General features: G+C 39.7%; 1 protein-coding gene and 3 non-coding genes across 4 annotated transcripts; 1 reads left to right on the top strand and 3 right to left on the bottom strand.

The window, feature by feature from the left end:
• The first annotated feature begins 8,194 nt into the window (after positions 1-8,194).
• LOC122643011 (RNA exonuclease 4-like) lies at positions 8,195-10,180 on the top strand. The gene is made up of 7 exons (XM_043836642.1): positions 8,195-8,229; positions 8,316-8,467; positions 8,589-8,722; positions 8,818-9,038; positions 9,138-9,344; positions 9,760-9,840; positions 9,925-10,180. The coding sequence occupies exons 1-7, from the start codon at positions 8,195-8,197 to the stop codon at positions 10,163-10,165; spliced, it is 1,071 nt and encodes a 356-aa protein (XP_043692577.1). The 3' UTR covers positions 10,166-10,180.
• Positions 10,181-19,163: 8,983 nt separating this feature from the next.
• On the bottom strand, positions 19,164-19,245 carry LOC122644433. Its single transcript, XR_006330362.1, has one exon. It is a non-coding gene; the product is annotated as a small nucleolar RNA snoR77Y (small nucleolar RNA).
• Positions 19,246-19,866: 621 nt separating this feature from the next.
• LOC122644443 lies at positions 19,867-20,019 on the bottom strand. The gene has a single exon (XR_006330371.1). It is a non-coding gene; the product is annotated as a small nucleolar RNA snoR2/U65 (small nucleolar RNA).
• Positions 20,020-20,386: 367 nt separating this feature from the next.
• On the bottom strand, positions 20,387-20,452 carry LOC122644444. Its single transcript, XR_006330372.1, has one exon. It is a non-coding gene; the product is annotated as a small nucleolar RNA U49 (small nucleolar RNA).
• Positions 20,453-26,925: the final 6,473 nt, after the last annotated feature.

Consider the following 26,925-nt stretch of genomic DNA (forward strand, 5'->3'; position numbering starts at 1 on the left):
TGGTCTTGATGTGATCACTTAGTTGAGCCCTGACCCTTGGTCACATTGATCACTGGGTAGTAATTAACGAATTCGCCAACGATGGGGTAAATTAATTAACATGATTTGACTTAGACCGAAATCATAGAAGGTTGTCTGGCTCTCGAAGGAGAACCATAATGGATTTTTCCCCTGTGGAATAACTGTGTGATAGGTTTAAAGACCTTGAAGGTTGAAACTGAAGGATATAACAGGACCTTCTCCAATGACAGATATGAATGGGGTAATGGATCACCAAATGCGTTCCCTCCGTACGGGGAGTGAACAATAGGAGATTCCATCAATATTCCAAATCATTCTAAAGTTGGGTAAGGTAATGAGATAACCAAAAGTGAAAGCATCCCAGATGTGAACCCTATGTCGGGGACTGGACAGGTTAAGTCTGTAACCTAAGTCCGACCAGAATAGTGTTTTACACACTAAACTAAGCCACCTAGAGCAGAAAGTCCCCTAGATTCTCTAGATCAAGTGATGCCCCTCTAACCTACTGGTATACTACGACCACCGGCTCTAAAATCAATTGAAGCCAGGGTTATTGTGGATCACACCCCTGCGGTAATGTGACCCTTTAAGGAAAAAAGAAATGGTGAGATCTAACTTGCTGTGTCATATAGGCACTGGCTCACCTTGACCCGACCTCTTGACTCAGCCCATGTACTGGGTAAAGGGAAGTGTTGTCGTTCAACAAAGCCTCACCCCGGGGATCGGGATTGCCTCAAATTTTGGGGATAAAATTTTAATAAGGTTGGGGGGATGTTACACCCGCACCCCAATTATACCCCTATGCCCCGGGGCAGTTCAGACCTTTACCAAGGGCAATGCCATGGTGGCACCAGCCAACACTTGTAACCTCAGACTTAAAACATTATTACAAGGAGCTCCTTGGAGCCCTGGAAATGTGGGTCAAAAATCCCGTAATTTTCCTTGAAGTTTGGGCCTTGACAGCAGCACCGGAGTCACGAACGGACTCACTCGTACTGAATCCGCTCGAGGATCCGCCCATGCTGTTACTTGCTCTTTTGATAATTTTCCTATGGGACCCACATACCCGTGTCCTGGACACTATAATTTGACCATTGGACCATGTGGACACCAGCCCTTAACCTTAGTTGGGTGAGTGGGCCATGAAAGTAAGGCCCACAAGGCCTAACTTAAGTGAATAATGGGTTTTATACACCCTACCCTAAACCAAACAAGCCTTAGAGGACAATTAAGTCCTATGGACTTGGGCTCAACCCCAAACAAGGCCCAACTAATTAATTGGACCCAATGGTTATGACATGGACCAAACATGGCCTAAGACCTAACCTAAAATCCATTTAAGCCTAAGGACAAAACTACATTCTAGGGACCCCTAACGAAACATAACCTAAGGCCCCTTCTACCCCTTAAAGATAAGAGGATCCCCTTTATTCCCTTATCTCTCCCCCTCCCAAGCAAATCATGGAGGAGAAGAGACAAGAGAAGAAGGAGGAGGAGGAAGGAAAGGGAAGAAGTAGAAGTGGGAGAGGAATGAGAGGGGAAGGGAAGAAGAGGGAAGCCATGCTAAGGTGGCTGGCTGCCCCCACATCTCCTTCTCTTGCTGTCTGGACGAAGGGAGAAGAAGAAGGTGAAGGAGAAGAGATGGAAAAGAAGGGAGGAGAGCAAGGGGGCTCACCTAGCCTTGGATCTTGCCTCTCCATTGGAGCTCCTCACCAAGGTAAGACTCCAAGTTTGATACCTCTCTTTCTCCATTTTTATTTTATGTTTTGGTTGATTCCTTGAGCTTGGATTGACCTAGAGTTCCATTTGGGACTCAAGGTGGAGCTCGATCCCTAGTTGGAGCTCTAATGGAGCTGACCTAGACTTGGTTTGAGCTCCCATAAGCAGCATTTGCAGCCATTATTGCTAAATTTTGGTTTTGAACCTTGAAACCCAACCCTTGGACCAATTTGAGACCAATCCTTGTTGGATCTTGGATCCATGAGGTCAAGCCTAGGTTTTGGTGGCCTTAGGAAGGCTTAGACACCCCTCCTATGTCCTTGAGAACTTGGGGTACTCCAAGCTTCAAGCTGGAGCAAAAGCCCTTTGAAATCTCGGACTGGATTGCCGGCGGATGAACAATTGGATCCACCAATCGTGGTACCATCTGTCAATCCGCCCAGTACAAACCCTGCGAAATGACCTGAACAGATGAACGAACGGACTCAAGTCTGTTGCATTCGTCCGAGGCCAGTTGCTCTCGGGTATGTCTCAGGAATCGAACGGATGCAGGGGTGGACTCAAGAAGCACATCTGCCCGTTGATCCACTCCTTTTTTGGTGTGCCTCTGGTGTTAAACAGATGCACGATTGGATCTAAGTAAGATGTTCCGCTCGAGGGTCTGCTCACTCTGTTTTTACCTCTTGGCCTGAATGGAGTCAGGGGCAGATCCACCTCTGTTGAAACCGTCTGTGACTCCGCTTGTGCTGTCTTGGTTAAAACTTGATTTTAATCTTGGGGGCCTAGCATGGGACCCTTCTATACATGCTTTAATGATTTCTTTTGTATGTTTAGGCTGGTGCACCGGTGAGATTCATGTGAACCACGCCGGATGACACCCGATGCCCGGGGAGATTCATGCCAATCACGTTGGGCTACACCCGAGTTCGGTGAGTGGGTTCTGGGTGACTTTGTTGGGCTTAAAAATTATATATATTTGGTAATATTAAGCATGTTATTATATATTTATAAGCATCGTGCGCATTTGCATTGAATATCTTAATTGTGTACTGTTGTGAATGTGATAGCATGCTCACCATTGTATCGGGCTACGGTGTCGGGCGTGCCGCTGTCGGAACCTCAATTTATTTAATTATGAAAACTGCTATATGCCATCCTGATCTATATGTGTCGTGCCGTGCTGGTACCCGGGTACTAAATGGAATGGGATGTTGAAGCACCCGAAATACCTCTCAGGACAAAAGGACCTGCATATAGTATATCTGTGGCTAGGATGCTTGCTCCCTTATGCTACGACCCTTGCCAACAGGGGTTTATGTGTTGGATAGTCGGAGCACCTGATAGCTGTGGAGGCAGGAGAGGCCAGGTCAGGGGTAGTAATGGCTATCGGGGTCTACCACTGGGTTATCATAATGGCTTCTACCGGCGTAGGTCCCCTCGTGATAATTGAGGTTTCACTAGGGCGATAGGATAAGTGACCCTCAGTGTCTCCCGAGTTATCATAGTAGCATATACTTGACCAATAGAATTGTGTGTGTTAGGTGGAAAATGAATCTAACATTAGCATGCATCATTCTGCTTGATATTGATTGTGTGATGTATGCGCATTCCCCATTGCTCTCTCACTAGCTAGTGTAGCTAACCCCGTTGTACAACCCTTTTTAGTTTATATGCAGATAACATCTTGACGAGCACCGTTGGATGCGAATCAAGTGGGTTCGGTGACTGTGACTTGGATGTAGATGTACACCCAAGCGTGTGGCGCCCTTGGAGCAATTAATTATTATTGAATTTCTGTATTTATTCCACAATCATGTATAAATTGTGTGTTAATTATTAGGAGAGATTGAATGGTTACGAACATTGTTATTGTACTATGTGTTATCATTAGAGAACCGATGCTCTATAATTTCGCATGTTTTAATTTAATTTCGCTTTCGCTAATTCTATGATTAGAACGATTAATTTCATTTGGTACGTTCCTTTCTGTCATCATATTTTGGTGACAGGGCGGACTGTGGCTCGAGACACTGTATCTATGATCCTGATAGGTATTGGGATGATGCGTGATTTTCCCAGTCACCCCCTAGTGTGGCAAAATATCTTACATCGGGACGGGGGGCGTGATAGATACGGTGGAAGATGTCTAGCGCACCACCGGAGCTCGACACATCTCCGAGGTACCCTTCAGATGGCTCGGATTGATGCGCACATCTGACGATGACTGAGTAGGAAATAATTCTCTCCATCGCATGTGCAGTACGATCAGACGTGTGCATCCATCCAAGCTGTCTCAAGGGCACCTCGGCCACGTATCGAGCTCCGATGGTGGGCCAAACATCTTCTAGCGCACCCCCACACTGCAGAAGAGCCGGATCCCCCGAGTTTTTGAGGCCCTAATTAATCCCATCTGACATGTTCAAACTTCAACTACCCCCTATGAACCTACTTTGAGGTGGTTTACCTGTTGTTAGCAACCCTTATGGAAAATTCTTCAAATTAAGATGACACAAATGATGATTTAATGTATCTATCTCTCATCTCTTTTTTTAAAAAAAATTAAATTTTTTTCTTGTCTTTTATTTGACTTCCAAACATAGCCTAAAAGAGAGAATAGAGAAGTGATGAGAAAGCTTTGAAACCCAAATTCCTAACACTGCCTTTACAAACTTAAGTTAACACTTCATTATTTAGAGTAACCATATGAGGCAGCAATTTTGCTTCTGGGATAGATAGGACATGATTAGACAAGCCACAAACATGTGCCCTTATGTATTGGCCCTTTTCATAGTCCATGTCATGGTCTTTGCTCCTTTGTCATAATCCTTGATTACTTTTAGGGTCATTTATTTGATGGTAACTTAGGTGGGGTGGGAATGTACTGACCTGGCATTTCAAAATCCCACCCCAATCTTGTTTGGTAACTTGGGGTGGTGAACTTACAAAAGCTCAGGGAACAACATTACATGCTTTGTCTGCTGTCACGACATTTGAAAATCCCACTCCTATCCTATCCAAAGTCTCACTAAACTGATAGGACTTTGGTTGCTGTTCGTGGGAAAAGTAAAAATCTCTCCCTTGATCTCCAACCCACTACACTGTGGGTCCCAGTCCCACTTCCCACCCCATCCTCATCGTCAAACAAACAACCCCTTAAGGAATTTTCTTTGCCACCTGGTAAATTTCGATTATGTTGAAAATTGACATGTCAGCATGAGACCTTAGGATACGTCTATCGATACATAAAATTTGGGCTTTATTTCTCATACTATATTTTAGATTAGAATCTCGGAATGTTATCTTTTCTCCTCCATTGATAATGGTGGACCTCTATGAAGTAATTGGACCATTGTTAAGTTCCATTAATTTGGTTAAGAAAAGAAGAGAGAGTTCCCTCTAATGCTCATGAGGAGTTTCAAGCGAAGGAGGGGTGTAGAATAAGAAACTCCATCACTATTAACTCTTCTCAGGTTCCCTGTCCGGTCAGGTTCGTAGGTTCCTCTCATAGGGGATCGAAAATGACGACCTCACCCCCTGCCCGAACACACTACCCGAGTGGGGTGAGATCGTCATTTTCGCCCTCCCTATGACAGGAACCTACGAACCTGACCGGGGAGGAACCTGAGAGGAGAAAAATTCCAAATAGTGGGGGTATATATTTAGGACTTTTTTTTAAAGAGGTTGCCATAGTATTTCGGATGCATGGGAGTATGCAGTTTCAACCCATACACTGCCATCGTGGGAATCCTCTCCCCAAAAGAAAAGAAAAGAAAAGAAACTAGGGGATATTTCCAAGGTTTGTCAAGATAATTGCATCTCAAAAAGATCTTTGCTTTTGACCAATTTGACCATGAAGAATCTAAACTTTTCCAAATTTTCTTATAAATATATTTCCTTATCGTCATTATAATTATTATCTGTTTATGGGGAACAGCCGGATATGTGTACTTTTGGGATATTCTTATCAGTGACCCTTTAATTTTCAAGGAAAGGAAAAAGAGAAAGGGCAATTTCAGACAAAAAAAAAAACATAGGTGGATTCTTTCATTCATGTGGTCTTGATCGAGTTAACCCGTTCCAGTCACCTCTTCCTTCTTTTGACCTTAATTTGTCTTGGTCGCCTTCATTCTTCACTCTCCAACACACACAGACACAGACACAGACACAGAGACAAATGTGTTTGAGGAGGTCCCCTGAGAGAGAAGGGAGAAAAGAGTTGACTGGTGAGGTAAGATGGTGAAGTTGACTTCTTCTATTCAATTTTATAGTTTGACATTTTGATGTGTGGATCTCTCTCACTAGAGTTTGTGACTGACGGAGGAAGAAAGGGTTAATTGTGGGGGACAGGAGGAGCAGAGACCATAATTGGTGGTGGAAATGTGGAACGGAATCCTCATCCACAAACACACACGCACACACAAAAACAACACAGGGAGAGGTTCTCTCTATCCTAATATTAATTACTTGCTTTCTTTCGGTCTTTCCTTCTTTCTGGATATGGAAATGAACATCTTTCAAAGTTCAGAAATTCCCCAAGTCATCAAGAGCTCGAATATACTGTCATGACCCAGTCACTTACAAGTCAAAGGTCAAAAGCAAAAAAGTCTTTTGCTGCCCTTTTCTTACTTTGTTTCTTTGTTTGTTTTTAAACCTAGTCAAAACTCCAAAGCCCTCTCCATGATATAAGAATATCATCAGATAGACACAGAGGGGCCATTAGATGAAACATGGAAAAATTCGTAAACAGAAAGCAAGAACGGGACAAATCTGATTTTTAACACAAGCTTGCGACAACGAACAAGTTTACAACCTTATCTGCAGAATGCATTTTACTTTTGCCGAAAGTGTAGTAAAGGGTTGGTTTTTTACCCATCCAAATGAACCAAGTGGGGGAATGTGTATGAGTGTGGGAGAAGAGACTGATTTTTTTTCTTTCTTGGGTAAATTATACGTCACCCCCTGGTTTTTAAACGAAACTTAGATCATCCCTTGGTTTTAAATTCTTAAACTACCCTTGACCAATGTTGAAGATGAAGGAATGATAGTATTGTAAATTTAATTCTAAGTCATTTCCTCCTCCTCGCAGTTATATAATGCATTGATCCCAAAACCCTTCATCGGGTATTAAATGCTTTCCACTTGGCCTACGGTCTTACCCATGCATAGGGGTGTCAAGCAGTTGGTTTAATTGGCTTGAACTGGTTTTGGGCATGGTAATAGGTCAAATTGAAACCAAATCATCAAGCTGAAGCTCGGTTTTTGTTCGTCTTTTATTTGGGTTGGTTTAACTGACTCTTATCAAGCTGTTGTTTGTTCGATTTCGGTTTTTCATACTTATGCATTTTTTTGTTTAAATAAAAAAAGGTTCTCTAAACCGCAGGGTTAGGGTTCACTAGCATATATGAGTCTCTCTCTTCTCCTGGATGAAATGACCTTGCTACACTTCAATATATGATATCATTTTATCGCATCTCATTGATGTGTTCCCCCATACCGCTTGCGTAGAGAACCCTCTCCCTTAAAATACTAAAAATAATGTCTTTTTTGTATTTTTTAAATCAGTTTTTGGATTGGGTTTGGTTTCTATCAATTTCATAACACCAAAACTGAATCCACACCGGTAAGGCTTGGTCCAGACTGGTCTGGGCTGAACCGTTGTCGGTTTCGATTGGTATGACCATATCAGGCTGAAAAATTGACACCCATACCCTCGGTAATGCAAAGGCATGTCATTGGGCCCTAGTTTGGTCTAACCTGGTAGGCTAAGATTAAGGGTTTTGGTTTTTTTGGGAGAAAGTACTCTCTCCGGGCCTATACCAACACTCCTGGCCATGAGTCTATCTCTCTCTTCCTCATATGAAAAGGCACCTCTACCCCTTTTGTTTTTAAGTGAAAGATGGAAGTTCATGAGAAGTTCATGCCCACCCATCTACTATTGATGATCATTATGTATAGCTTACTCACTCTGGGGCCAAACCCAGTCCAATCTACGCCACGGCTCAGGTGCCTGTAGGGCCATGTCTCAGTTACTACCAATTTCCAACAATAGCTGTCTTCTTGCTGCAACCAACGGATAGTGGATATAGGGGAGAGAGAGAGAGAAGCTGGAGCAATATTCTGGTTGTTGTGTGGACCCCACAAAAGAATATGGATTGCTACGAATGTTCAATGTTAAGGTTACATTGACTTGATCTTAGGCATCTATTGCATATGCAGAAGACTCCAAAGACCACTATAACCCTAATTCCTTTTTCCTGAGAATCATTTGATTACTAACCTTCAACTTTGAACAATTTTCTTCATCCTACGTTTATAAATACCTTTCAATACTACTCCAACCCTTCATCCTCAACTCCTCTCTTCCTCCTTCCTTGTCTCCTTTTTCGTATCTCTCTTTTGTACATCAACAATAACATTTATCTTTTTTTTGGGTAAGTGAACAACAACATTTATCATGGACAGCAGAACTGAGTCTTCAGAGACTCTAAGGTATATAAATTACTCTCTCTCTCTCTCTCTCTCTCTCTCTCTCTCATGGAATATTGATTCTCATAATGACTATCTATCATCACCAGGAACAAGTGTGCCGCATGCTTCAGGCAATTTAATAGAAAGGAGCACCTAGTGGAACACATGAGGATTTCATATCACTCAGTTCATGAGCCCATGTGTGGTATCTGTGGAAAGCATTGCAGGTCTTTTGAATCACTTAGGGAACATCTAATAGGTGAGCATCAAACATCAACCTTAACACTTACTAGTTTCCACCACCATTAACATCTATTTCATCAAACATCTAATAGGTGTGCATCAAACATCAACCTTGGGCATGTCTATCTCTTTTACAGGTCCATTGCCAAAGGTGGAATGTGCAAAGATATTCAGTATTCGAGGGTGCAACCTATGCTTAACTATTCTTGAGAGCTCCAATGCTCTTAGGTATCACCGAGGGCGATGCCAGTTCTCGCGTGCAAGCCCTGCAGTAAGCTAATCAACAAGATTTTAATTGCATATCCATTCTTGAATTGGGTCAAGTACTAATGTATTAGATAGTAATCTTTGTTTTTTTTTTGGTAGGGATTGATCTCTAGAATGTCTAACTTGGGAATACAAGATGATCTAAGAATTGACAATGGAAGAACAAGAGGGCCACAGGTAGTTGCATTTGCTTGCAGAATGGTTGGTGGTGGCAGTGATGGCTCATCAGATCTTTGTGCCAGGGTTTGCCTTGTTGATGAAGATGAAAATATCATCTTCCATTCTTATGTCAAACCTCAGTTTCAGATCACAAACTATAGGTAACTAACTAAGATCACTCAATATAAATGTGGTTCTAATTATATTCTTTCTTCATGACTATATATCATTGAAATGTGACAAATTAAATGCATTTTCAGATATGAAATGACTGGCATAAGACCAGAATACTTAAGGGATGCAATGCCAATAAAGCAAGTACAGAGGAAGATTCAGGACTTTTTGTGCAATGGTGAACCAATATGGACAATCCGATCCAGAAGAGGAAGAGCAAGGATTCTTGTAGGCCATGGTTTGGATCATGATCTAGAGTGTTTAGGAGTGGAGTACCCACCACATATGATCAGGTATCTATCTATCTATCTATATATATATGCCCCTATTGAGGTAATAATCTCGCATACTATCAAGTATAAGAGCCACAAGAGGCCACCCCACTTTGAACCAATTGGTTTTAAGATGAAAGCTTAATATGGTATCAAAGAGGGTACTTTAGCCCTCCGTCAATGATGGGCCCTGCTCCACCCATGGAGACAGAGCCCAGAAGAGGCCTGCACGTAAGGAGAAGTATTGAGGTAATAATTCCACATCAGTTGTGGGTGCTCCGACCATCAAGTATAAGAGTCACATGAGGCCACCCCACTTTAAACCAATTGGCTTTAAGATGGAAGCTTAATAACCCCCTTACAAGAAGGGCAGTTAAATTACAAACCCAGGTTAAGAATCAACTCTATCTCATTTTTGGTGGATCATATGACCCAGGGACACAGCTATGTACCCTCCATTAATGAAAACAAGCAAGCTTAGCAACTCACTCAAGTATCTGACAGAAGCTTATCTTGGGTAAGAGCTACAACCCCATATAAGAAACTTCGATTTTTCATTGCAAGAGAATACTTACTAAAGCTCTAATTTTTCCTTTGATAGGTATGACATTCAGACAGGGATACAAGACCCTTATGATGATTGTGTAGCTACAATGAGGCTTTATATGAGAATGAGGTCCCAAGTTCATCCCATAGAGGACTATCCCTTAGCTACTGATGCCCCGAATTGCAACAATTTTTCACTTTCAAGACAAAATGAGCTTGAAAGAATGACACCAGATGCACTGCTGGGTATCTCAAGATCTGATTACTATTGCTGGTGCTTGGACTCCGGGAATTAGAGTACCAGAACCATGAATTCATCTGGCTCACCTTCAGAGGTTTATTCTCTAGCTATATGGAAAATATGGATAGACATTTAAATAAATCTGATGCTTGCTATAAAATAGAACAATAAATGATGAAATATCTAATCCATGTTGATTAGATACTAGAGATTTACTATTTATGTTTTTGAATAGCCCTACTGTTGTTGCTCTAATGTTATATGTAGTTTTCAATGTATATTTAACTAAATTTATAGTTGCAGTGATCATCAGTATTAAATAAAGTTCCAATGTTACAATCATACCGTTGATTCAGGTCATCCATGGGTGAAATCTGTAGCTGAGAACTATTAAGATATATCAATCAACAAATATTAAAATTTCAATATTATTTTTTACTAATAAAATATAGGAATTATGTGGTCAACGGTAAGGGTGTCAATTTGGGATCAGAACCGGGAACCGTCCCGCTAAACCCAATACCAGACCATCCCATTAATAAACGGGATGGTACTGGGATCCGATTTTGGTACCGAATAATAAATGGGACGGGATAGTTCTGGGACAGGATTCCCAATGGGACCAGTACCAAAATACCGGTTAGGTACTAGATGGGACCAGAACTATCAGTACCCTTTCAAAGAGTATATTTCATGTTCTTTCGGTGAAGTTTTATGACTGGAGTTTGATGTATTTGTGACATTTTCTCTTATAGAGGTTTCAGCTAATAGACCTTCAGTTTCTATTTCTATAAATTTGTTTTGTGATAGCACTAAAACTGTATATGGACTTGTTTATTTCATCATTTTTAATTCTTAATTGTCGTTTTGAGAAGCTTATGTTTGATCTAAAGAAGTAAAACCATAAAATTCAATTCACCATGATTTCGTTTTCTAAATTACTTTCAAAAGTAAGGAATGCCTTAGCTAGATTTCATAATAGTGAAATGATCTTCAATACTACTAATTAAACCATCTCATTAGAAAACATTAAAGTTCTTCTCCCTTTTTCTACCAGGCTTAGAACCATTTAGGAATCGGTACCATCTCGTCCCATCCCGTTGATAATAGGGATTGGAATCTTCGTTTGGTCCTGCTAACTAAATGGGACGGTACTGGGACTGGCACCTTTGAATTGATACTGGCCGATACCGGTACAGACCCGTCCCGAATACCAGGAACTATCCCATTTGACACCCTTAGTCAACGATTAAGTCTTAGGAAACGACCTCTCTGAGAAACAGGGGTAAGGCTACGTACATTATGATCCTCCTTTGACCCCGTAGTAGCGGGAGCCTCATGCACTGGATACGTCCTATTTTAAAAAAATATATATATAGAAATTAAGTAAATTGTAGATTTGACAGATATGTACGTGATGAATATAGAGTACATAAACTAGCCAAATTATCAGCATTGCTCAGGTCTCAAGCTTATAGAAACAGGGGACAATTGATGGAAAATTTATAATAGAGAATAGAAGATTGGAATATAGAAGAAAAAACAATTTAATGGGGAGAAGGGTGGAATAGTGAAATGAATGATAGGTTTTTTTTTTTTTTTTTTTTTTTTTTTTTTTCGGGTAGAAGAAATGGATGATAGATTGACAACCTTGGGCCCCAAGTGGAGCCTTAGCTTTCCTCAAATTCTCATAAGTTAACATGCATTTGATGGTGAGAGGAGATAGTTATTTATGCCATCATCTTAACCGCCATTACAACAAATGACTTTTAACTCTAGAAACCTTAGATTATTCTATACCCATGGCTCTTCTGAGTCTTCCTGTATCTCTCTCTCAAGCAAGAATTTTAGAATGGAACAAACTCTTAGTATTATTTTCACCCATTACGGAAATTAAGGGGAGGTATCCAACCGCACCACAACCATTGTAAAATTTAAAATGGTTATGGCCATGTGGCAAACAAAGGCCAAATCAGACAACATACTTATCCCCCCCAAACTTCCCATCGAATTACTTTTTACTTCTTGAATTTCATTTTCTGTTCTAATTGAAATTCTAGTTTGCTAGTCTTACTCAAATTATGTTTTAACTTCAAGTTTTGATTTTCTCTATTAATTATTCGGGTTATAATTTGTTGCTTTACAAATTGATTGAAGTTTTAATCTATTTCTCCTCTAAAATCTTCTATTAATTAATTCTGCAAGTATGAGACCTCATAGCTACTTGCAGTAAATTTTTTCTTTCATAACTTAAAATCCTACCAATTTTGGAGGTCTACTCCCCTTGCTAGAGTGACATTAAGTTTAAGTTACAAACCCATTAATTATTTTGATCCGGTCTATTCATTTTTATTAAGGGTTCCTAATTCTGGTAAAGTTTCTTCTTCCCTACGATCCGGTCTATATTTTTCTTCTCTCTCTCTGTCTCTCTTTTTGCATTTAGTGCTCTGTTTTGAATCAGTAAATTGACCTATGTATATTTGTTTGATAGCTTAATGTCAACGATGGAAGAAGAAAGACTATGACTGAGCAAACACCAAGAGATACTAAATATTGTAACATGAACAATATGACTGCCTCAAAAAAATTTAATCGAATTTGTATTAAAAGCTTTAGGAAGTTATTTCATAAGTCATGACTCTGAGTTGTTATGTCTCCAGTGAAAGTTTACTTTGTTCGAAATATCAAGAGGAAATGCATTCAGAAAATAATGTAACTACATTCAAAAAATCATAGGGTTGCTTAATTAATTGGGGTATCAACTACACTAAATGATTGTGAACAATACTTTAACATTAGCCATATGTGGAACCTTTTATGAAATATACATATTGGGAGAATAAACTTCCTTTATTTATGTAATAGTATCAGCACCTTGGAGGACCAGAAGAGATAAAGAGAAAGTGATGGAGAGAAGAGGAAGATGATGAGAACCAACGAATAAGGGAAGAAAATTGCACAATAGATTGTACAGTTCTAAAATCTCAATCCATGAACCTTTATATATAAAGTGAAATAAAATTACAATAGGAATAAAAGATTTACTTAGTTAAGCCTAAAGCATAAATATAATAGGAAACTAAGAAGAACCTAATCTAAACTACATAACCCCACGGCATGGAGGTCCATGAACATCAATGGACCTCCAACCGAAATACATGTACTATGACACTCCCCCTCAAGCTAAATATATATATCTCCCATAACCAACTTGGAACAATCATCAAGAAACGCAAGTCGAAACAGTGCCTTCATAAACATATTACCAAGTTGATCGTCAGTGTTGACAAAAGGAGTTGAAATGATCCTTAGTGTAACTATATTTCTCATATAAAGTGACAATAAACCCCAATATGCCTAGTCTTCAGATAAAAAAACACAAATTGCTAATAAATAAAATGTAGCTTGATTATCACAATACATCTTCATTGGTTAATGAGCAATAAACTCCAATTCTAGGAAAGACTTCAACCACATCAACTCAGCTGCTATATCAGCCATAGTCTTTACTCAACCTAAGCACTTAATCTAGCCACAATAGTATGCTTCTTACTTATCCAAGAAACAAGATCATCACCAACAACTGTACAATATCTAATGGTCGATTGACAATTGTTGACAGCTTCAACCCAATCAGCATCAAAATATCCCACAACATCAGTGTGATCATGACGACGATAAATGAGACATTTTCCAGGAACACCTTTAAGATCTCAGAATGCAATAAACAACATCCCAACGAGCATGTTTAGGACTCTTCATAAATTCACTGATGACTCCAAACGTCAAAGGAAATATCCAAACGAATGACAGTCAGATAAATAAGCTTACCAACAAGTCTTATGTAATGATGTTTATCTTCAGAGGCTTTTCCATTACTCACCCGAAATTTTAGATTTGGATCCATAGGATTCTCAACAAGATTACATCCGCACATACCAATTACAGATAGAAGGTCCAAAACATCAACAAACAACCAACTACCCAAAAAATACCTGAGTACTCATAGGTCCTTCATCTAAAATCCAAATGCAGATATGCCTTGACCTCTTCAATACTAAAAGAGCCATTATCTGAAATATGATATCGTAAACATACACAACAAAGATCACAACCTTGCCCCCTGATAACGTACAAACACAAAATGATCAAATTTCCTATGGAGGATCTTGGCCCGTTGTAGTAATCCTACTTTCTACATTAAAAAAAAATACAAGAAATGTTTACAGCCCAGGCCAAGACACAGAGGGTAGCAAAATGATCGTCCCAACCCCATGAAAAGCAAAAAATGACCGCCCACATGATGCTTATGTGCATGATCCCATTGTCCCCCTGTCCTCCATACACGTACAGGGGCCAAGCTCCCCCCCCCCCCACCCCCCACAAGAAACATTTACCCTAAAAAATATATTTGGAGAGGCTAGATTGGTGTTACAGGAAGTGTTTAGGACTTGCCAGCCCGAGGAATTTTGCAAAACTTGAACGAGCATTGATGGGAGTAACTGGAGATTTGGGTTGATAGGTTGCAATTGGAGACATGGTTTATTGGGGGTATGGTTTGATGAATCGGTATTGGTGGAGTTTGATACTGATTTCTGACCGATCCCGTATAGATGGATCAATGCGGACAAAGGTAAAAATATAATAAGAAATTTTTTTCCTCTTTTTTTTTTTTTTCTTTTTTTTTTGGAGAAAAATAGGGTATACTTGACCGATTCTATATCAATATTGATTAGGAACAATACCAGTACCAATTACTAAAACCCTGATTTTGGGGAGGGAGCTAGGATGGTCTTGGGAAGCATTTTGTTGTGTGTGGGGTGCATGGAAGTAGGAGCAGCTCAAAAGTAGAGGATCCAGATCTTCTCTTTATTGCATAACATCTCCAATAGTATCGTTAATGTGGATTTAGTAATTATTGTTAAAGAGACTTTTACTCAGGAACTCATAGATTAAAGAGATATTTGCAAAACCAAATATTCCCAACTACATCCCTCCTCAATCCAATAACCAAATTTACCACAGGCTCTTGGACTTGGAACAGGATCCTAGGTGTGCTCCCTGTTTTCAGGAAAGTAATTTGTTGGCAACATTGGAACTGGAACCAATAGGTCTGATCCTTGAATCCCCTTCTCGTAAGGGAATTCGTTACCATCTTCTGTCCAACCAAACCATCTCTATAAGTCTGTTGATGAGTTAATAATCAATAGATCTTGGAATGTCTCCCTCATCTTCTCCCTTCCCCTTCCCCATTTTAGTCAAAACCATTCTCAATTCCTTCCTTCAACCACCCTCATGAGGATAAACTCTTCACCATTACATCCAAATCTGGAATTCTATCCACCAAAAGTACAGCAGCCTTGCTAGCTACAGATCCTAATACCAATAGACAAAGCAATAAATTATGGAATAGGATCTGAAACTTAAAACTTCATCCCAAATTCAATCTTTTTTTTTTTGGAAAGTCCTAATCGAAAGACTGTGAACTAAAGATAAAATACAAAAGATGAACTCCACCTTTGTAGTATTTCTTGTATGTCACCGAAGCCACCGGAACCATGTGACATATTTTCTTGAGTTTATCAGGAAGAATTTGGGCAAGAGGACCTCTGGGAATTAGAACAAAGCTTTTATAGGGTAACAGAAACTGAGCAATGCTTAAAAAAAAAACATGCTCTATCCAACTATAATCCTTCAACATATACAAAGATGGGTTAGTGATAGTCTTGTATATGTCATGGAGGAGGATGCCCATCCATTACAACAGCAAATTTTGCCCCCAATGGAGTTTTACTTCTGGATTTGGAGACTATGAAATCTAACAGTCTAATCACAACTGTTAGTTTTTACCCCACCTCAAAACAAGGGTGATGGAGATCAATCATTATCTATAATCATGAATTATCTGCATCTTCAATGAACTTTAGAATTGCAGAGAACATAAAAAACATAACTCAAAGGACTCAAAGAAGGAATTGAAAGGACACATCTATTGGAATGTAGGAAAATGAAAATTTGGCCAGACTCTGAGGAGTTGAGGAACTGGTTGACCAATGCAGATGACTACCCGTGGCAATGGGAACTCTACCGTCTACTCTTCTACATTAAAACTTCTTTCAGTACTTTTCAATCCATAACTTTAATTAAAATCTAGCACAGCATGCTATAATTTCAACTCTCATCAACTTGTATGACTGACAACATTCCTATTATGTTTTACTTTAAAGTATTCTTATTTCAAAAAAAAATAAAAAGAGATATTTGAAAAGATGGCTAGGGCTCATAGAAGAGAGGGGGGGGGGTAAACTTGTTCCTTGTTTCTTAATCTAATATTACCTTCTATCCCCCAAAAAAAAAAAAAAAAAGAAGGTATTCTTTTGTATACTAGCTAGGGATTTCCCCTTATCCACACTATCTTTAGACTTTTTAAAACTCTGCTTTTTAAAGCTATCATCCTACTGATATTCAAGTTAAAACTCTCATTAACCTTGGAACAAGATATCCTATCTTTATCCTCCCGTTCCACTCCAACTACTAAACCAAATTTACACCTATCACTAAATCTGGTGACACAGGGTAGTCTTTAATTAATAATCAAAATTTGATTTTACAAGAGGCCAAAGCAATACTTGTGTCAGTTGTGTGTTTGTACAGGCTATACTCATATTGCAGCAACAGATTGTGGCGATTGCTGTACAGGGGAAAGAGGATTGAAGTAGGTAGCTTTATGTTTTTTTTTAACTGAAATCAAAGAGCATAACAAGATTGTTCCATCCAAAGACGTGGGAGAAGAGGCTTAGTAATTAATTTTGTTCCAATTATTTGTTTATGGAAAGTACAAACACTGATTGATAAGGATCAAAAAAACAGAACACTTGGAGCAAGGTATAGGGGAGTGATAGAAATTATACAAAAACCAATGTATATTCCTTCCTATTTAGCTAAATTCAAATTTAGGTTCTCTATAAAAAGATTCCTAAAGCAAAGAGGATGAGGTAAGAAGATGCACCTCAGCATCATGAATTGATTCTTGGGTTTCAATTTGAGGTTGTGATTCTATTTTGGAAATTTATAGTTGCTTCATTTTTTAATGGGTTTTTTACAAATGTTCCCCTACCCCCCCCCCCCCCTCAAGAAAATACCCAATTGTACAAATGAATCCTACAACTTATCTAATTGAAAACTCCCCCTACTTACAAAACTGTACAACACTTTAATCTAGTAATCCGTTAATTTGGACCGTTAGACGTTAGTTTCAGGGAAGCTAATGCCAAAAATACTCTTCTAATAAAAATCCACCAAAATTAAAGAATACAATTATCAAATTGTCCTCATCTTCCCCAAATAGTTTAGAGTTCGAAATGGAAAATTTTTTCCCCAAATCGATTAAGGTATGAATCCATCTGGCAATCAAGAGATTAAACTAAAGAATTAATTGTGAATTTACTGTTCCTGTTAAAGTTATCATTGTATTCACTTATTTCCTATGTGCTGAGGGAATGTAGTATACAACGTCCTCATGTTCTAATTACTGATGGAGGGTTTTTTAAAGCAACATGATCTGGAGGTTGGTTTGCTATCTTGGTTAATAGACTCGCCCCTCTTTTATGTGAGAACAAGGTCCAGGAAGTGCAGTGCTGAAGGATTTACTCCCTGAAATCGGACCTGGAGAAAACTTCACAGTTCAGGTTTCTTACAAAAATCGAACCTCACAATAAAACAAGCTTTGGGCAGGAGTCTCTAAGGCCTGAGTCGCCCTAAGATGATAATCTTAAGTCTTCAAAGAAATCTGCTGAGTCTATTCCGGCTTCTTATTTTACCTATCAACAGAATAAGTGTAGACCTCAACCTCTACAGTCGGCCACCCATACAAGTCTGGGTGGAAGGGAATGGTACAGAGAAGCAACTTAAATGTTACTTTAGCTCGGATTAATGTCCCTCAGCAAACAATTCCACTTATGTCTTCGAGCATTGATCTCTCTAAGACCATGGTAGATCCCACCGCTTCTCATCATCTAATTCTGCCTTAGAAGTATCTCATTATGTGCTTAGGTGGGGCTTTAAGATGAACAGGCAAGCAGAAAAAGACTTCCTAAGCTTCACCGGATATGATCTTAAACAAAATCAAGATATTTTTAATTTGGATTTTCTGTTATGGGTGGTGGTTGAGTGTTAATGTCAATCTTGGTCATCCAATTTATTGTAGCAGGTAATAAAAAGATTGAAGAAGTTCTTCAAAAACTAGGACGACCTCATGATTTGGGGAAAAAAATTTCAACAAAAAAAATGTAATCATTTTATTCTTTAATTTTGCTGGATTTTTACTAAAAAAACATTTTGATCACTAAATTACCTGAAACTAAATCTAACATCCCAAATTAAGACTAAACTAAAATGCTACACATTTTTTAAAATATGACTTTGCAATTAAAAATGTTGTAAAGGTACATTTGGACAAATGGGACTTTAAATAGGGCATTTGTAAAAAACCTTTTTTTAATTTAGATGAACTTTTACTTGACAAATCATCTAATCATGTGACAAACAAGTGACATTTTTCTTCACCATTTCCACACCTGTAAGTTCTTCTAAGCACACTTAAATTTAAATACCAAAATATAAATTCTAATATTGAATATTTAATTAATCTTTATTACACCAAACCTTAAATCAACCTGAGTTGATATGACTTTAAACCATTATTTAAACAAACATTTGAAAAAGTAGAAAAAATTTCAGATTTTTCTTTCCGTTTTCAAAATTGGTTAAACCATGATTTAAGATTAGATTTAGTTACACCAATCAAGATTAATCTAAGGTTTGATTTAACTAAGATTTATTAAAAATTAAAAACTGAAATTTAAATATTAACCATTAGATCATATACCACATGTAACAAAGAAGGATTAAAAACTTAAGATCAGGAAATGGAGAGAAAAAAACCCGTCCAACTGTACAAAGAAGAGAAAACACTGATATTTATTCACAAAACTTAAACTTGTAAAATGAAGAATGGATGACCAAACTTGTGTAAAATCATGTCAACCAGTATAAATAAGCCTCAGATAGCCGCTTGTCATCAAGAGGAAAACTTCAGACGGTAATTCCAACATAAAGCAATATCATCATAGGCTTTAATTAGTCAAACTTTAATAAGAAAAAGGTAACAACACATAACTTGCTTACTTTGATATCTACATACCCACACCAATTAGAAACACAACACACAACTCCTCAAATAAGAAAGAGTAGGAAAACAAGGAAAGAGTATGTGTGAGAGGATGGACAACAAACGATTTGTAGTTCATGTCAAAATGTATCACACAACTTCAACCCTTGGTCTCACAATTTCACTTCTCCCGTTTGACACTATATCCTCTATACTCCCACATCTCCACATGGGGTTTCACCGTCCATAGAGTGTGGGTCTCATCAATCAAAATGAATCTCACACCCCATAAACAGTAAATCCCAATGCAAAGAATGTTCAAATGTAAGAAAGGAGTTTGATCTCCAATCTCACATCTCATCCACTCTGAGACACTCTCCTTGTTTTCTCTACATGTGGAATTCCACCGATTATAAAAACTCTTCAGATTTGGTGGAATCCAAAGCATGATCGATAAGATCTCATGCGTAAAGTTAACACATTGAGGACGAAAGGATCTAGACTAGTGGTACTCTCAACCCTTCTCATCCGTATTTGACAAACCATGTTCGCCTTAAAAATAATAACTCAATTTGATCTATTAAACAAAATGTAATCGCAGAAATCGGCTCTGTGGATGAATGGGATATGATCAGATCCACAGATTCCTATCAGCATACGAAACTTGATATTGGTCCAATCATAGCATCGCCGGCCATTGCTATGTTTATCATTAACTACCGGCGACGTGGCATCGGACCTTCTTTAACACTTTTCTCCATCTCTAAGAGAAGAAGAGGGGGAAAAAAAAAAGAAAATAAGCAGGGAAAACAAAAAAATCTATGAAAGAAAAAAGAAAAGGGGAGAAGGAAAACCCTCAGTGACCCGTGTCAAATCAAACACACAGAGCGGAAACCAAACCAAAAATCACAACCAACTAAACCAACGAACCTCACAGTAGAGAGCGAATCGATCCATGAAAAATCGAAACGAACGCAGTAGAGAGCGAATCGATCCATGAAAAATCGAAACGAACGCAGTAGTGAGCGAATCGATCCATGAAAATCGAAACGAACCAATAAATGAGATCGTCTATGTTAGGTTGATTGGGAAGTGTGGAATGGCTGGAAAACCGCTGCTGTTTTGGAGTGTCAGACGGCTCTTCTTATCAATGGGATTGTTTCCTCATTGGGATTCCTTATCTTCCTCCATTACTCTTCCCCTCTTTCAAGGATAAACCGTTCGTTTCTTCCCCAATCCACCCTAACGTCCACACCTGAAAACCCTAACCCTAACCCACTAAAAAGGCTGACGCCCTCCCAACAATAGCTCCCAAGCACAGTTCAGAAAAACTGAATCAAAATAACATTGGCTTGACATTGCAAAGGAAGGAAAGCTTTATATAGACATGAATCCCTAACGGGTGCCCTAAATCCTAAAACCCTAAATCGCCGCAGTACATCGATTCATCCAGTGCAATTCATGCGACCAAAAACAAAAGGCGAGTGATCTACCGTTGGATCTGAATATTCCCCTTCGACTTTACTAAAATAAGAGGATATCTAAACCATGTAAAATAGGAGAATTTTCAAACTATCAAGAGGATCCTACGAATGAGGATTCGCCATGGAATAGATCGAACAGCCAGCAAAGATCAACCGAAAAGGGTCAAACCATCCACAAAAACTAATGTTTATATATTTTTTTTGGGAAAGAGAACCCTACCCAGCCGTGTGCGGTGCACGGCTCCTACACCTAGAGATAGGGCTGCACAAGATGACCATCGTGCCCTCGGGGATTTCTGTCTTTCTATGGGGGCACAATAGTCATTTCACACGATCTGTGTCTAGGCGTAGGAGTTGTGCGCTGCACACGACCAAGTAGCGTTCTTTCCCCAATATGTTTTATGGGAAAGTGTTTTTTGTTCAGGGAGTGTGGCCCTAAGTTATTGCGCAAGCATGGGGCCAATGGGAACGTGTGAGAAAAATCATCAACAGGAATAGGATTCTGCCTTTCATGTGGGCGGGGCAATCATGTCATGCCATTATGTGTTTGGACGCAAGAGCAACACTTCGACAAGGTCATTTTTCTCTCTCTTTTTTTCCGTTTATCTCTAGATAAAACCAAAATTCATTTTTTTTTTCTTCCGAAAAAAAAACCTTGGAAGGCATGTGGCTTCTACGTCTAGACACAAAGGGGCATGAAATGACAATCCCGGCCCCATGAATGGTAGATCTCCTGCACAATTGATGATTCCATGCACGCTTCCATTGGCCCTCATGCTGATGTAGGGGCTACGCCACATTGCTTTTCAGGGAATCCTCTCCCTTTTTTATGTTGATTTTACTTATAATTTACTTTTTACATGGCTTTTTATTAGGGGGAGAAAGAAAAAAGGCCTTTGGAAAAATAGATATATGAAAAAGGATTTTAATCCTCTCCTCATTTGCTAGCGAGGTGCAATGAGGGGTTGGCTGAATGACACATGAAATATTCTAAATCCAACTATTGTTAATCAATGACCCAATTTTTTTTTTCTTTCTTTTCTTTAGATCCAACCGTTGGATTTCGAATATTCCACGTGTCATTCAGCCAACCCCTCGCTACGGCTCACTGGCAAATGAGGGCGTTGGAGAGGATTAAAATGCTATGAAAATACTTACAGGGAGAAATCTGCACACCACACAAATGGGTGTGCTAAAAAAGGTATCATCGATATAGGGCCCATTTTTTTAGAGTATGTAAGAGAAAATAATAAAATAATCATGTGAGATGAAAAACAGCACGCTAGAGGTGTGACAATTTTTTTCCCTATGGAAAAATACTTTCGCCATACCTGCTAACTTTCAAGGATGTGAGTATTGAATTGGCAAATTGATTTGCCTATAAAATTAAGAATCTAGAAAGTTGTTTTCTATGGGAGAAATAACACCATCTGGTCACGTGGCCTTTGCACCAGAATGGGGGGCAATGAGGTGGTGTGTAGGGCATCCCATAGGAGGGGCACGGTAGTCATTTTCACCCCCTAGTGTATGGGCGTTGGGAAACTCTACCAAGTAACGTTTATTTTCCCTAAAATTAATATATTATCCCAATCATATGAAACACCAGTAAAGAATCTATCAAGGTGGACTAGACTTGGTATAAGACCTAAGCACTTCTCGCTAAACTCGAGCTTGGACTTTAGGCCAAGTGTTCAAGGGCCCACCAAGCTTCTACATATAACTTTAGGGAAAAGGTTCTCTGGGCCGCTTGGGGGCCCACTAGCACCTTTGTGTTTATCTTTCACTTCTTCATATTAAATGACCTTGCTACCCTCCAATGTACGATACCATTTTGCCACATCTCATTGGTTTGCTCCTCTATATCGCTTGCTCAGAAAACCCTCTCCCATAACTATATATTATCATATTTTTTTAATGGTCTCTCCCCACCAATTTAAGGCCTCTTATGTTTCCACCCGTTTAGGTAAACAGGCCCGTAGGCTAAGGCACAGACACATTTCTATTCGGTTGGTTGGTTAGCACTCCATTATCGGGCTCAAAGCAATTGGGCTAATCGGGCTTTAAATAGGCTAATTGACTAATTGGGATATAAAAAATCCGTTAATGGACTATCAGTGGTCTTAAACAGGCTATAACCGGGTAAATGGCTTAAACAGGCTAATCGGGCTATAAATAGTCGATTATTGGTCGATCTCGGTATTCGATTGGCCCTAGTCAGGAGACCGCCAAGCCACTAGCTCGTACTACAAATGTCTGATTAGCAATCAATCAGTATTTGAGTCCTACACATTTAGTAGTCGGTTGAGCTAGTCTTGGGCTTCAACTAGTCGGTTCAGGTCAGGCCTACTAGTAATCATTAAAAATCATACGAGATTCATGCATAATTGCACTGGATTGGGAAAGGTCTACTCCAAAATTCTTAAGCCCAAACCCTGGGAAAACTTATTCATCTGCTTTAGGGAGAAAAGAATGTTACAATAGGCATGAGGTCCCTTGGGAAAGAAGACTCACATAGCCTAGACCAAGGAAAAGAAAGAGCACACTTTGCAACATAGTGGACTTTTACATTTTCTAACCTATTTACATCAGCAAAAACGCAAAATAACTTGATATCCTGAAGGATGGTTGAGATTTATAGTGGTGGTTATAGTTTATTATCACTTAGATAGCATATTAAGTCTTGGCAGACTTGCTTAACCATCAATCTTCGAAGTCTTTGGTATTGAGCTGTTTTTCAGGCAAAGTCTAATTGATATGGCCTAGCCAACTATTGTTGAAGTAGGAAACTGATGCTCTGTCAACATACACAGGGTTTTTTTTTCATTTTAAAGATTATACCCTCGCCCCATTGCCTTTATCTTAGAAGAGAGGTCGTATCAAAGAGCATAATGCGAAAACCGATTAGGAGATTCTCCAATGGTTTAGGATGAGAGTTGAGGCAATGTTAATAAAGAGCTAGAAATAAGGGATAACACTTCCTCAATATTCTTGTTCACTAAATAGATCCAAAACTTAAAAAGAGGGACAGTTGTCTTAAAGACTCTTACATTTCTAAGTTTTCAAATCTTTCACACCATCATTGCATGTGTTGCAAAGACAAGTTTCTTCTATTTTTTTGTTATTGGTGTGGCATTGTTCTCCCATTAAATCACACACTCGTAAAAGGGCCGACTTGGAGTCAGAGCCGGTCTCATTGTGACATAATATGCATACCAAACATGTTGAGCTTGGGGGCATTCTAACAAGGTATGCTCTACAGTTTCAATCTCCCATCCACAATAGGGGACAAATGTTAGAAATAACCATATGTCTACTTTTCATATTTAGTACTACGAGGCATTTAAGCAGGCTTTCCATAAAAGTGACTAAATTTGAGGAGTTTTTTTTTTTTTTTTTTTTTTTTTTGGGTCTGAAAAAAATTTATTGTGAAGACCGGGGAACACTCCTGTCATCTGAGAACAAAGATTCAGATAGACAGGGATCGGAATTGGGCCAAACCATCCTCCCCGAAACGGATAGGGCCCTCCTGGCAAAGCGATCTGCTACTGAATTAGTAGTCCTTGGAACATAGTGAAAAGAGCAAATATCTAGATACGAAACAATGTGTCTGATGTCATCCATGATCGACAAAACTCTCAAGTCTGGCTGCTTTAGAGGATCCCTAAGGTAACCTACTATGGTCAAGTTATCACTCTCGACCATAATAGAGAGGTTACCCTCCGAGATAGCTTCCAAGAGGCCTTCCCTGATGCCGATCGCTTCCCCTATAAGAATATCCTCAAAATGAACTGGATTCGAGACCGCCAAACTACATCTGCCCAAGTGATCACAAATAAAAAAACCCACACCACTGCGCTTCAACGACTGATCAAAGGAAGCATAGCAATTAAGCTTGTGAAAACCCGGATCAAGGGGCAGCCAGATGGAACGCTCGCCTTCAACAACCGTCCTGGTAGTGCAAGGCTGAGGTGAGGGGGTTTTGCAGGCCTCCAAAAAAGAAAAGCACGACCTCTGAGCCATCAAGATTACCTCCTCACCCGACCAGTTCTTGCCATTGAAAATTAAATCATTCCTTGCAGACCACAACTGCCAAAGTACAAAGCAGCACAGGGCCATGATATCCTTAAAAGTCTTCTTCCCCTTAGCCGAAACAACTCTCCAATTACTCAAAAAATGATGCAGCCTGCTGTTGCTATTATGATCAATTAGAGAATGCATGTCACAGCCACACCAAACGGCTCGAGCGTAAGAGCAGTGGAGAAGAATGTGCTCGATAGATTCCTCCTAAGAAACATATCTACGACAGTAAGTGTCAATAGGCACTTGTCAAGCATGCAAAGCAGTAGCCGAGGCTAGCCCACCCACGCAAGCCCTCCAAAGGAAGGATCTAACCTTTGGAGTGGTATGACTCGACCAGATCAATTTCCAGACATCACTAGGGACCTCATCCCAAGAATGAGTCTTAGAAGAAGCGGGCTTCTGAACTTCCTTATCAGCCAATTGATTTGAGAGAAGATGGTATGCGCTTTTAACCGAGAAGTGGCCATTTTTAGATGCTCCCCAAACCAAGCAGTCGCTCTTAGGAAACAAACTCAGCTGAATCTTCTCAATAGCCGCCTTGTCAATGGGGTAAAAATATTTACACAGAATGTCCTCCTTCCACCTTCTGTTAGGGTGATCAATCAACTCAGCCACCCTTTACGAAGGGTTAGCTTCAAGAGGTGGATATTGCACCCGAAAATTGCTCCTTGAAGGGATCCAGTTGTTAGACCAGATTTGAATGTCTGCACCATCCCCAATCTTTCAGATCAAACCATCCTTCAATACTTTCCTCCCTTCAATAAGGCTTCTCCACGACCAGGACGAGTTCGACCCCAACTTGGCTGAGAGGAAATCTCTGTTTGGAAAATAAATCACCTTCAAAAACCTTCCCCAAAGTGAATCGGGCTCCCTCCAAAGTCTCCAAGTCATCCTATAAAGGAGGGCCTTGTTCTGGAGTCCTGGATCCCGAAATCCCAAGCCACCCCTCTCCTTAGATCTACATAAGCATTGCCACGCAATCCAATGGATTTTCTGCTTATCCGTCCCATCCCCCCAAAAAATCTTAGCTGCCTCCCTTCGAATCTGAGCATGGTGGGAAGCTGGAAGTTTAAAGTGGGAGTTAGTGTAGTTACCCATTGAAAGGGCCACAGACTTGAGCATGACCTCCTTCCCTACATGAGAGAGTAATCTATTCTTCCACCCTGAGAAATGCCGCCCCACCTTATCAGCAAGATCCTGAAAGAGGGATGCTTTAGAGACCCCAAAGTCTGTAGGAAGCCCCAGATACTTAGTAGGACCCTTCATATAGGAAACCTTGAGAATACCGGAGAACCACCTTCTAAACCGCCCTTCTACATTTGGACTAAAGGACACAGTGGATTTCTTGAAATTAATAGCTTGGCCGCTAGCTTTACAGCATAAGTCCACACAGTCCTTCAAATTGAAAATCTCATTAAGCTTCATCTCCGAGAACAGTAAACAATCATCCGTGAAAAGAAGGTGGGACATTGGAGCAGTCCTGTTCCTGACTCTAATTCCCTTGACCAACTCTTGCTGCTCTGCATTGGCTATGACTGCACTGAGAGCTTGGGAACAAAGAATAAGTAGAGCTGGAGAGATGGGATCACCTTGCCGAATGCCTCTAGTGGGCACCACCTTACCCCTAACAGCCCCATTGATCACAAGCTTGTAAGAGACAGTGTTGAGACAATTAAGGACCATAGAAACCCATTGAGTGCAGAAACCAAACTTCAAGAGGATCCTCTCAAGAAACTCCCATTCAACATGGTCATAGGCTTTCTTCATGTCCATCTTCAAGGCCAGGAGTTTCTGCTTCCCTTTCTTTTTATGACTGATGTAATTGAACAACTCATGAGCCATGAAGATATTGTCAAAAATAGACCTATTGGGAACAAAAGCCAACTGAGTAGGAGCCACAAGTTGATCAAGAACCACCTTCAATCTATTAGACATGATTTTGGTGATAACCTTAATCACAATGGGGCAAAGGCTGATGGGCCTGTAATGCTCTGCACAAATAGGGTTAGAGATTTTGGGAATCAAGCACAGAAGGGTGTCATTACAATCTTGGGGTAACACACCCGTCTCAAAGAAACTACA

Source organism: Telopea speciosissima, chromosome 10, assembly GCF_018873765.1.
Source record: "Telopea speciosissima isolate NSW1024214 ecotype Mountain lineage chromosome 10, Tspe_v1, whole genome shotgun sequence".
Lineage (NCBI taxonomy): Eukaryota > Viridiplantae > Streptophyta > Magnoliopsida > Proteales > Proteaceae > Telopea > Telopea speciosissima.

Bases quoted from the DNA above. Each gene is read 5' to 3' on its own strand.
- LOC122643011 (XM_043836642.1), top strand. From the start codon at position 8,195: ATGGACAGCAGAACTGAGTCTTCAGAGACTCTAAG. The intron at 9,345-9,759 runs GTATCTATCTAT...CATATGACCCAG, and splicing joins TACCCACCACATATGATCAG to GGACACAGCTATGTACCCTC. The intron at 9,841-9,924 runs GTAAGAGCTACA...TTCCTTTGATAG, and splicing joins CTGACAGAAGCTTATCTTGG to GTATGACATTCAGACAGGGA.